Source organism: Engraulis encrasicolus, chromosome 7 (genome assembly GCF_034702125.1).
Source record: "Engraulis encrasicolus isolate BLACKSEA-1 chromosome 7, IST_EnEncr_1.0, whole genome shotgun sequence".
In the NCBI taxonomy this organism is placed as follows: domain Eukaryota; kingdom Metazoa; phylum Chordata; class Actinopteri; order Clupeiformes; family Engraulidae; genus Engraulis; species Engraulis encrasicolus.
Genome location: NC_085863.1, coordinates 48,746,308 through 48,758,807, shown reverse-complemented (window position 1 = coordinate 48,758,807; position 12,500 = coordinate 48,746,308). Strand labels below are relative to the sequence as shown.

The 12,500-nt window shown below is 43.6% G+C and overlaps 1 protein-coding gene across 1 annotated transcript in view; it reads left to right on the top strand.

The window, feature by feature from the left end:
- The window catches only part of tenm2b (teneurin transmembrane protein 2b), a 268,527-nt gene that overhangs the window by 133,013 nt on the left and 123,014 nt on the right, over nucleotides 1-12,500 (top strand). The window contains exon 7 of the mRNA XM_063203803.1: nucleotides 10,005-10,260. Coding sequence (XP_063059873.1) covers nucleotides 10,005-10,260 — 256 coding nt within the window. The remainder of the gene's footprint in view (nucleotides 1-10,004; nucleotides 10,261-12,500) is intronic.

The following is a 12,500-nucleotide window of genomic DNA, read 5'->3' as shown; positions in this document are numbered from 1 at the left end:
GAGAGAGAGAGAGAGAGAGAGAGAGAGAGAGAGAGAGAGAGAGAGAGAGAGAGAGAGAGAGAGAGAGAGAGAGAGAGAGAGAGAGAGAGAGAGAGAGAGAGAGAGAGAGAGAGTTGAGTTGTGTAGTGATCTCGACTTGTTAATTAAGCCGGAGAGATGAAGGCAGCCTGATCAAGGGGACCAAGGCTAAGTAGTAACTCGCTCTCTCGCTTGTTGAGCTCTATCCTTGGGCCATCACACAGCAGCCTTTGGCAGTTGTGAAGTCACTCTGTGTGTGTGTGTGTCTGTGTGTGTGTGTGTGTGTGTGTGTGTGTGTGTGTGTGTGTGTGTGTGTGTGTGTGTGTGTGTGTGTGTGTGTGTGTGTGTGTGTGTGTGTGTGTGTGTGTGTGAGAGAGAGAGAGAGAGAGAGAGATAGACAGAGAGAGAGAGAGACAGAGAGACAGAGAGAGAGAGAGTGTGTGTGTGTGTGAGAGAGAGAGAGAGATAGGAGAGAGAGGAGAGAGAGATCGAATGATATAATTTGTGTGTGAGTGATTTAAGAGAGAGGGAGAAAGAGTGGGTGGGGGTTTTGGAGCAGTATAAACAGACCCTCCTGGCTTGACTTCTTTGCCCCTCGGCCACCTCTTCGTCCCTTGCCACAAGGTCCCAAGAGATCCGACAACAGACAGTCAGCAGCTACTTAACCTAACTAGAGGCGTCTAATGCAAAGCCCTGCATAATTTAGTTGCATTCCCAGGGATGACTAATGTGCAGTAAGATGTCCTTAATTAATTTAAAATCACTCTAAAATCACCCTCATCCAGCGTGAGATATGAATCTGATGTTGCATTGCTAGGTGCAAGTACTTAGTCTAAAAAAAAATGTGTCTTCAGGTTGTGGGTATTTAAATAGCTTTACTTGTTAAAAAAGAGACACAATCTTTGACACCCCACTTAATGGCTGTGCACTCAAAAATCTGTAGTATAATAGGGTCCTGAATATATGCTGTTCAGGGTTTTTAGGTCACAATTTCTAGAAGATTCTCCATGCGTTTGCGCCTGTCTTTGTCTATTTTTGGTTTTAAACCTTTTTTTTTTCTTGGCGAGCCCACTCCTATCTATATCCAACATCATTTGGGCATGGTATTGCAATAGATTTTCTACACATGGAGAGATATAGTACCCCCAACTGCACCACTTCCCACCATTTATTTCGTCCAAAATGATAAGGGCTTTTAGTTTAAAAAAAGGGAAAAAAAGAGGAAAAATGCCAGCCCTCTGAGCACTTAATAAAATAAAGTCCTTAAATAGGCTGCCACCGCACAGTGTTGTAAATGATTGTTAAGGTCACCCGATGTGATGGAGCGTTGCCTAATGGGGGAAGGGGTCAGCGTATATCGCCGCTAAATAGTTTGCAAAGGATTGCTGAGTGCCAAAAATTGGACACCGTGAGTAATGTGTTAATGTCCCCCGGGTCACCGAGCCGATACAGAGGGCTCATTCTCTAAACGCAGACAGGTAACCGACCGTTAGCCGCGGGGAAGAAGGGAGTTGATGATGATGAGGCTGTCTGAGTCTCATTGAGGAAGCCTATAGGAAAGAAGAAGACATTATGGCTGTTTTGGAGTAATGGCTCATATGTAGGCTCACGTAGACTTAAACACTGGCCCTCAAGGTTACACTTTTGTCTTTACCTACCCTACCACAATGACCCCAATGTCTCTTTAGAGATACGTTGTCCGCCATTGTCATCTTATTGCCAAAATAGATATGGTAACTGGGAAGAGTTGGTGAGGCTGTCTGAGTGTTACTGAGGACGGCAGTAGGGATAAAAGACATTATACGGCTGCATTGGCGTAATGATGACTCACATGTAGGTCTATGTTTACCTACAGTAGACTAAAAGCCCAATTCAAACTCTACTTTTGGTCAGCTACATCTGCATTTCTTTCCATACGTTCTAGCTGTCAACAGCTCCACACCTCTGTCCATATTTGATGTGTGGCATGCTTATTTCCAAATGTGAAATGTGAAATACAGATCTATATAAATTAACCTCCCTGATTTAATGCGTACAAAATCAATGGTTAGAATGTGTGAAACACTCCACATGTATCCGTAACCGTCTCACACGTAGGGTATGAAAGGGCCTACTGTGCTAAGCTCTTGACTACAGTATTGCCTTTACCTCGTGATTTAGGCTGTGTTCTGGCCACAATGCTGATAGATGCGGGTCGAGGGGGGGTCTAAGTACATATTTTACAGGTGATGCTTGAGCAGTATTTTGGAAATGTGAATTGAATATGTGACATACTGGCAAAGAGGGTTGTCAAGGGGTGTGAAACACAGGAGACCGACCAAGCCTATTCCAGAGCATACGCAGCTGTGGTTTGTGGCGATGGATATGCATTGTTTACCTTTCTCTAAACCAGGGGGCATACCGTTTGCACACCTTTTGTAGCCTCTTACTGCAGATGGGGTCGCCGGCGGGCCTATTCACTATGTGCTGAAAATACTCAACTACATCATAGCAACATTGCTATGACAGTGCTGAGAGCCTTAAGTAACAGATTAAGTTTTGGTGACATTAAGTTTTAGTGACAGTAAGGTTATAACATAGGTGCTGCGCTAAGGGGTTAATGCCACAAAACTGACACTCCTTGTCCTGATTGTTCTTGTTCGTAGATGTTGTCCCTTAAATAAAAGGGGTCAAAATTACAAAACCAGTGTGAACCCATCATTTTATGATCACAAAAATATGAAAAAAAAACCCATTGTTTACCATTTTTTCCCCTGGAAGCTTACCATTTACAAGTCTTTCTTTCTCTACTGCCACCCAACTGCTAGTCCCAGTCTGAATGGTAGAACATTGCAAACACCGCACACAGCATCAAACAGCATCAAACACCTCATTTCACGGTGGACAACCAGCGCCAAACTGGGAGCAAACAGCTTACAGTATATCCACCTTTGTGTTTTACCACCACACCACACCTGATTATTCTTGGATGCTGAGTGCTAGTGCTGGAGAACGCTAGCTATACTCACTATAATAATAATATTTAACTATTCAAGTTAAAGGTGGTGGTTGTCTCCTCTATCTGAAGAACACCTCTTATTCTACAACTCCAATGCCCAGATGGCACGCTGAACAATAATCGATTCGGGAAGGGCCATAATCGATACGGCATATTTTTTCAAATGTCAATTACTTCTGTGGATATTTCCGAGCAAATGAATGTTTAATTGAATTAAACACTTCAAAGCATTGAAAACGGCAAGACTGATACAGAAAGCAGTCAGTAAAATGTTGTTCAGTATCTGACTGCTTGTATTGCCTTGTGACTGATGACTGAAAAATTTGTGATGCATTGCAATGCATCGTAGAATCGGATTGAATTGATTGGAATCGAATCGTTACCTCCAGAATCGTAATCGAATCGAATCGTGAGGGCAGTGCCAATGCACACCACAAATTTTTACGATGGACAATCAGCGCCAAACTGGTAGCACACAGCTTATACCCACCATTCTGTTTTACCACCACCCAACTCCTGATTATTCTTGGATGCTGAGTGCTAGTGCTGGAGCACTCTAGCTATAGGCCTACTCACCATTCAAGAGGCAGTTAAAGGTGGTGGTTGTCTCCTCTCTCTGAAGAACAACTCATACAACTCCATCGCCCAGACGGCTAAACTGCATCTGCTATACGTGCTTGTTCACTTGTTCATTATTGTAAGAGTGCAGCACTTAGCTTTTACGGCTACATCCCCTGCAGCTTGAGTATTGCTTCTCACTTGTAATTCGTAAAACACCTCTTCTAAATGCAATGCAGTGCAATTGTTGGCTTCAATGATACGTACATTGCATGCATACATTGCACATGCACGTACGCACGCGCACACACACACACACACACACACACACACACACACACACACACACACACACACACACACACACACACACACACACACACACACACACACACACACACACACACACACACACACACACACACACACACACACACACACACACAGAGACACACCGTCTCATAGAGAGTGTTATAAAATGGCAGAAAATACAGTATATTATAGCACGGCCAATAGTAGGTGAACTACTGTGAACACATCTTCTTGTCAAAGTATGACATCCAGTAGTCATCAAGAGTGATTGACTAGGAGGTCACACGCCATCTTTACTATGGCTATAATGGCACATATAGTATCATCAAAAAGTGAGTTACTGTGAAGTCTATGAAGTAATATGGGGCATTTTGCCAAAACCTTGTTTTTTTCCACAGATAGAGTGAAACTGCTTTCAGATAGAGAAAGCATGATATAAATGCAAAATAACAAGATATATTATGTATACAATTACAAAAAAAGAATCTAGATTGAAGCATACTAAATGATGACATGAACATGGCAAAAATATTATTCACTGAGTGTGACTGACTGAGTGTTGAAAACGTACATGCATTATATATTTAAACAATTCATGCATGCATTCTGCCTTTATTTTTATTTGTTTGATGGAAACTTAACAGCAACATGTAAATAAAATAACTCAGTAAATAAATAGTAATACCCTTAAAGTCTGATCATTTCAAGTGGGCATGGCTTTAATAATATTTGAATTTCACAGAAAATATTGTTAGGTATGAGTGTGAAATTAAAAGCATTTAATTTTTTGGAATAGTTAAGACAAAATTGAGAATAATGCCATCCAGAAATGATTTTAACCTTATTAAAAAAATATTCAACCATATCCAGTTTTGACATGTTATTAAGTCTTTTTGCTATAAAATGTGTTCATATAAAGATTAAGGATCTACTAGCGTGTGAACCTCTGAATAAAGACAGAAACTACAGTGACATCACAGTCCAGTAAGCTTCTTGGCCCCCTCGGCCTATCCTGAAGGACATAGTCAGTGAGCTGTGTTTATGAAAAGCAGTGAATAAATGTGAGAGAAACTGAAAGACATTTCACCAATCCCGCCCACGTATTTTCTGTATTCCAGACAGGGCTTAGTCTGAGTAAAAATGGCTGTTTCTATTACCTGGGAGTATCTGGGGGCCTCCCCTGCCACACACAGATTGAGTCCTTTATCATTCCAAATTGACATTTATGCTTTTACTGGTATTGTTTTTCCAAGGTTCCCCCTGCTCACATTGGGCAATTTATTTTAATCCTTGTCATCCCTTGCCGCAGTAATTTCACCGTCACCATGCTGCACCGGCAGCAGTAGCAGTAGCAGTAGCAGCAGCAGCATCAGCCATCCAGCCAGCCAACCAACCAGCCCCACCGCTCCGCACCGCACTTCACTACTGTACCTCTCTTCCATTGCGCCTCACGCAGCCAGCCTCTCAACTGTAATTGCTTTCAGCCCCATTTTATTCCTGTGCTGGATTTTCACTCCTTTATTTCTTTATTATTACTTATTATTTTTTGTATTTTTTTTCCCACCTTGCATCGCACATCTACTGCAGCGACATTGAAAACCCTTCAAGAGAGAAAAAAATGGCTATCAGCTAATTTAAGCTGCTAGGTAGTGTGTTCCTTAAAAAAAGAAGAAAAAAAAAGAAGAAAAAATGAAAATAGTGCTCCCTATCTTCCTTTTGTATGGAGTGGGTTTTTTTCTCTGTGTCCCACCGCATGTGAACTGCTCCATGACTACATACTGATCTCTTGTTCCGCCTCCAGCCGCACCAAGCAGGGGACCCAGACAATCCTGAAATCAAAATCCAAATGGCTTTAGAAGCAGACACACAGGGTCTCTTGTAGCGGAATGGGATGAGGAAAGAGGAAACCGGCAGCAAAAAAGATATGCAGCGAGAGATCTCAGACCAAAAAAAAAAAAAATTGGGCCTCTCTGAAGTGTGGGGCTTTCTATGTCTGCCACGGAGGTTTGCTCAGTGAATCAAGACTCAATTATTCATAAACACTGTTAAATGGTGGGGAACGGAAAGCTTTGGGATGAAAACACGGTTTTGAAAGCGGGTGAAGCGCCAGCGTCATCGTCGTAAAAGCGGGATGTGATGTGGGAGAGATGGGAGGGAGGGTAGGGAAGTGAATGTCAGCTGAAAGGGATGGAATGGCTTTCGCAGCCGTCTCGCGTCCCGATAAATCACCAAGAGGAAGCGTGGCAAGCACATGCGGCGACGTCGAAATGAACACGGCTGTGTGCTCGAGTGCAACAACACATCTATATGCATCTGCATACCAAGGATTTTGTCATTAGGCTGTATCCATCATCAGCTGAGACTTGCTTATCGCAGTGGGGGAGCGCTGTTTTTCTTTTATTTATTTCATTTTTTTTATTCATCATAACAGTAAATTGAAATTGATAGCATTGCTAAGTTTTTCTATGGAAGGATTACAAGCAGAAGCATGCTTGTGTGCATTGTTCCTTGTGAAAGATCAAGTCATAATTCCAGGGAATATGACATAGATTTGTGCCTAGATTTGTGCCTAGACTCAGAGCAAGCGTAAAAATCATGGCTTGCCTCATATGAAGGGATAAAAGCTAGAGCAGGCGAGTGTTATGTTTTCAAATTAAGATCCTGGTGGTGTGAGCTGTATGGAGGAAAACACAAGTTGCAGATTATAACTGTTATAAATGCACTTACTGTATAACTAATACAAACTGGATACGTGATGTTATTGCTCTAGCTGCTATTTTATGGCCCACTTTGAAACAGTAAGTGGCCCTAGTAGTTTGTTCAGGGGTGTCTGGGGAGGGGAGTGTATTAGCTCTAGATTAACAAATGTGTCGCCTCCTTATCCCCTCAGCGCAGTGTCCTCTTCACTCTATCTGCAACGAGACTGCGGGTATTTAACCTTTTTAAGGAAACAGCAAAATCTGTGTGTGTGTGTGTGTGTGTGTGTGTGTGCGTGTGTGGGTGCTTCCGCGCTTCCGCCCAAACTTGTGTGTAGTCTGGTTTGTCAGTCAGTTGAAAGACTTAAAACGCTTCAGTGTTTTTGAAGGTTAAAATTCCATAGCCGTAGAAAGTGACTTTCTAGACATACTGCAGCATCCAGGGATGCCATTTTGTTTGTTTTCCTTTTTTTCTCATCCCCCAGTCTGAGGACCGCTCAACACCTCTCAGACAAAATACATGCATAATATGGCTATGTACTGTACATAAAAGCACAAATGGGTGCAGCATACCAGCAGCACACAGTGCATAACGTGAACATGCATGCAATTTAACATGCTGAATAATGAATGAAAACCATGGCCAAAGTAAAAAACATCTAAAAACAAAACATTACATTTTGTGTGTGGACCTTGCTCAGGCAAACACAGTTTAGGTGTCTTCACTCACAGCCAACCCTTAAATACTCAGCTTTGGCTAATGGTCTCCATAAGGCTGCAATATACTGGAGTAGGCTGCCTCTTCGGCCTAGCCTATAGGGATCTGTGCATCCCGGTGGCGTTTGTAGCCTTCCCACTCCACACCGCCTCCACGCAGTGCCAATGCACACAATAACAATACATTGGGCTCATAAAAAGGAATCCTAGCTGTGCTAGACAGCTGTAATCTGAGCATTACTGTACTGACTCCACTTCCCAGTGTTTTTCCGTAGAGAAGGCCTGTGGTGTGTGTGAGGAGAGGGGGCCCATTGTTGTGGGCCCCCGTCGGATGGCCCCTCTCACCAGGCTCCCTCAGCATGAACGTGTTGCTTCTTTTTTTTCAGGCCTCCTTCGAGGAGACAAGATCCTGGCCGGACTGGGAGCAGGGTTTCCTTACAGACCATTAGATATGTCCCATCCGTCGCCATCACATCACACGCTTTCAGGCTCCCCAGCTTAATAACACTCTATGGCTGTCGCTTCGATTCCCGCGTTAAAGTGTCGGACTTTAAGGAAGGGAAAAACAAAAGGGACCAAAGCCCCTTTGGATGTGAGTTTGGCTAAGGTTATCAAAGCCCATTAAGCAGCGGAGACTGCGACGCCCTTTTGTGCCGAGTTTTGTTGGTGGGGATTGCGGTTTCGCGGGCCAAGCCGAGGATCCTTTGATGGACATGTCACATAGCATAATCCGTGGCGCGGCCAAGCCATTGTTGCTGCATGGCTGTTTCTCTCTTTTTTCCTTCGGCGTGAGTTTCTTCTTCGTTCTCAGCCCTCCTCTTTCCCCCTCTTTGTGTGGAGTCAGGCCTTTGTGGCGGCCCTATTTTTCCTGTTCCGATGCAGTGTGGAGTGACAGATTACACGGCCCAGACCTGATACCATGCCGGATTGGTTCTGGGCTCCGATCCTGCTTTCATCTGAGTGCCGCGGTTTTCTCTTCTTTTTTCTCCATCTTTCTCTCTCTCTCTCTCTCTCTCTCTCTCTCTCTCTCTCTCTCTCTCTCTCTCTCTCTCTCTCTCTCTCCCCCCCCCTTCTCTCTCTCACTCTCTCCCTCTCTCTCCCTCTGTCTCTCTGAAGACATGAGGCTTTTTGAAATCTGTGAGGAGGAGGTTGTGTTGTGTTGTGTGTGTGTGTCTCACTCTGAAGCAAGAAATAAAAGGGGAAAAACGGTCACCAGATGAATTTTAATTGAAGCTCATCCAGCCATCAAGCGCTGGATGTTTTTCACATGCACCTATCGTAAAATTCTGATTAGGATCAATGCAGCCGAATCGAATCTTTATTCTCTCTCTCTCTCTCTCTCTCTCTCTCTCTCTCTCTCTCTCTCTCTCTCTCTCTCTCTCTCTCTCTCTCTTTCAAATGTAAACTTGAGTAAACAGAGGTGCGAGTAACAGAAGCGATTGGACGTAAACACGTCTATATTGATGTGTGAAAGAATTTAGCATAAAACTGTGAAGAATTAAATGTGTAAGTTAAAGAGGAGACATCTTGGCTTGTGACTAGAAACAGGCATGTGATTGGCAGAGCGAAAAAGTAAACATTGTCTTGTCCATTATGCTTTAAGGCATCAAAGCACCTGCTCTGTGAAACCCAGTAGCAACAACCTATTGTACAATGGGAAACACATGAACAAATTGATTAAAAACAAAAGCCACAGTCATTTTATTCAAAAAATGTTTAAATGTTTTTTAATACCATTAGGTTCTAAATATACTTTAGAATCTGTGTTCTTCAGTAGTGTAGTTCAAACATGATTGAATAGTGAAAATGTGTGTGTGTGTGTGTGTGTGTGTGTGTGTGTGTGTGTGTGTGTGTGTGTGTGTGTGTGTGTGTGTGTGTGTGTGTGTGTGTGTGTGTGTGTGTGTGTGTGTGTGTGTGTGTGTGTGTGTGTGTGTGTGTGTGTGTGTGTGTTTGTATATGTGTGTGTGTTAAATTATTTTCATCATTTGTAAAATAAATAAAGAAATAAATAAAAAATAGAATATATATATATTTTTAAATGAAAATAATAAAAAATATCTTCAATAACACCCTTTTACATAGCATTATGACAAATTATTTCTGGTGCTCTGAAATCTATTATATTTTTTATAATTAATATGCAGAAAATGTGTATCCCTTTATCCTCGTTGCAATGCTGTGTTTTTGATATAGGATAAAAAGCACAATTGCTTAGATGTACTGCACTTCAATAGATTTTCCCACAGCTGGGTGTGGGCTTTGATGTAAAATGTGATTTTTCAATAATGCATAAAACAGTCGATATCTCTGAACCACATACTTTTCTCATATACCGTAGTCATAAAGGTTTTTCTCTTCATAGATTTTTCAAACCACATTGCTCCTTCAATGTTCACAATTTTATCCAGCTATCAAATTTCAGTATTGCTTGAGTGACATCTTCAGTATCCGTATGCCTTTACTAGTGCCGTGATGGTGTGTGAAAATACTTAAAAGGGACGTTTAAGTTGTTTTATAATTCACATAATTCAACCTGTGCAATATCTTTTGGTATAATGTGTAAACTGCCTCCATATTCTCCAGTCCAAATATCATTAGCAATAAAACTGCAATGCCAGTTCTCCATAATAGTAAACCATGCAATGAAACCTGACGTTCTGTGTGTCCCTCTCCCCCACCCTTCCTTCCTCTTCCTCCTCTCTCAGGTCCATCCAGCCACCACGGCCAGTCCACCACACTGCGCCCGCCCCTGCCGCCCCCCCACAGCAGCCACCACCAGTCCTCTGCCAGCACCCTGAACCGCGGCAGCACGCACCCCAACCGCCGCGCAGCGGGGGCCCATGCTCACCAGCACCAGCACCAGGGGGCCGGGGGTGGAGCCGGGGACGGGCCCTCCACGCCCGAGTCCGTACAGCTCCAGGACAGCTGGGCACTCAACAGCAACGTGCCGCTAGAGACGCGGTGAGTCACCTGCTGTTGGTTTGACTAGCTAAAGTCTTGGACCTCTTCTTTTGTTTTGTTTTCATTTTATTTATTTATTTATTTTTTTATTTTTTTATTATTTTTTTTATTCTATTTTATTAGTAGAATTATAATTGTATTTATTTGTATTTCTTTTTTATTTTTTTTTATTTTATTAATAATTTTGTTTTGTTTTGTTTTGTTTTGTTTTGTTTTGTTTTGTTTTGTTTTGTTTTGTTTTGTTTTGTTTTGTTTTGTTTTGTTTTGTTTTGTTTTAGCAGCCCTGTCATGCAGAGGGGATTGCTAGTGATCTGACTCACTGTTTGCTGTAAAAGCTCTGAGGTATACTGTAAGAAAACAACATTACTATGACATCACTGAGAGTCATAAGGAACAGATTGAGGCTTAGTCATTACTGTTTTCTTATTAATCTTCTAATGGCATGGGAGTGTTAAGCGATCTCTTTTAGCTTATGTTGTTGTCATGTCCTAGTCTTCCAATGGTTCACTTGATACAGGGTCTGTGACTTGCCTGTTCCCTGGTCTGTTCAGTTCAGTTATGGTTTATTTGAATAGGGACACATACACATCATGTAGGCTGTACAGCAGTCTAACAGACAGGCATCATAGCATTAGCCGTAGGCTAATTTCCAATGCCCGTCCCCAGTCTGGTTATGACTGCTGTGACTATGACTATTCTGTGTCTGGTTCTGTAGTGGAATTCTCAAAAGCCGTAGTTGCCAACTACATTACCTATTTTGCATTCACCCCCAATGCCAACCAATTAAGTTCCTCGCTGGCCAGACACCTCACTGGCCAGGCACCTCAGTATAGCGCTGGGACGGACTGGCTGGACTGGTCTAACTGGTCCATCTGTCACACCTGAGTGCCTTCCCTCACTCACTTACAGTGTCTGATGATGGTGATGGTGCTTTCTGCTGCCAGCCAGCCAGCCAGCCAGCCAGGCAGCCGACCATTGCTGCTGATCAGGGCCGCTGAGCTTTTGCTGGGCCCAGGACAAAGTAATATGAAAGGGCCCCCAACCCAATACATACAATGTAATGAGTACCCAATTCTGGGCCCCCTCTGTCCCTGGGCCCGGGACAATTGTCCCCTTTGTCCCCCCTGTCTGCTTCCCTGCTGCTGATGCCACTGCCACTGCCATCACCACTAGCAGCTTGCCATTACCATTCTCACACCTGAGCACCTTCTCTCACTTTACAGTATAGTAGTATCTGGTGGTGATGATGCCGCTTTCTGCTGCCAGCCAGACAGTCAGACAGCCAGTCGACCAATGCTGCCACCGCTGATGACACTCAGGGAAGCTGTCAGCGGGGGAAAAAAATAGGGGTGAACTGTCCCGGGCCCAGGGCGAGAAGGGGCTATAGTTAGGGAAATATATGGAATTTTTGGAAAATCATTTATTACCAATACATTTTTTTTACATGTGCCATGTGTTCTTACAGGTGTCTGGACACACCTCACAATTTATCCACGGCCACTGAAACCTCATTATATTTTATGTATTGGGACGGGGGCCATGTCGATGTCTTTGTCCCGGGCCCAGCCAAAGCTGTCAGCGGCCCTGCTGCCACTGCCGCTGCCACTACCGCCGCCACTACCGCCGCCACTGATGTTGCCATTTCCATCTGGCAGCGGTTGTTGTGCGGTGCTCTGTGCATTATGGAGGAGGCACACGCGGCACAGCAGCCCTGGCAGCCCAATTTGCAGCCAAGCGTGAATGCACAGTTGGTCAATTGGATCGCATTACGCTTTAGGTACATAACCGGGGTGTCAGTACCTCCCATTGACACACATCGAAACAATGGTATGCTTCAGTGCGGATCCTCTTGATGTGGTCTTATTGGTTTTGCCAGCACATTTCTTGCCTTGATGCAGAAAGATACAGGAGCCAAATTGGGGTTTCATTCCTCTCTTCGCCCTCCCTTTTTTTTCTCATCTCTCTCTCTCTCTCTCTCTCTCTCTCTCTCTCTCTAACTGTTTCTGCCCATCTTTATGTATTTTGCCTTCCTTTCCTCTCACTGTATTTCAATGTCTCTCTCTCCCTCTCTCTCTCTCACACGCACACACACACACACACACACACACACACACACACACACACTCATCATTTCTCCGCCTCACTCCCTCTGCCTCTCTCTCCGTCTCCTCTCTCCATTTTTTCCATGGCGTGGCGTGGCATGGCATGCGGTGTGTGTCTGTCGTTACTATTCTCCTGCT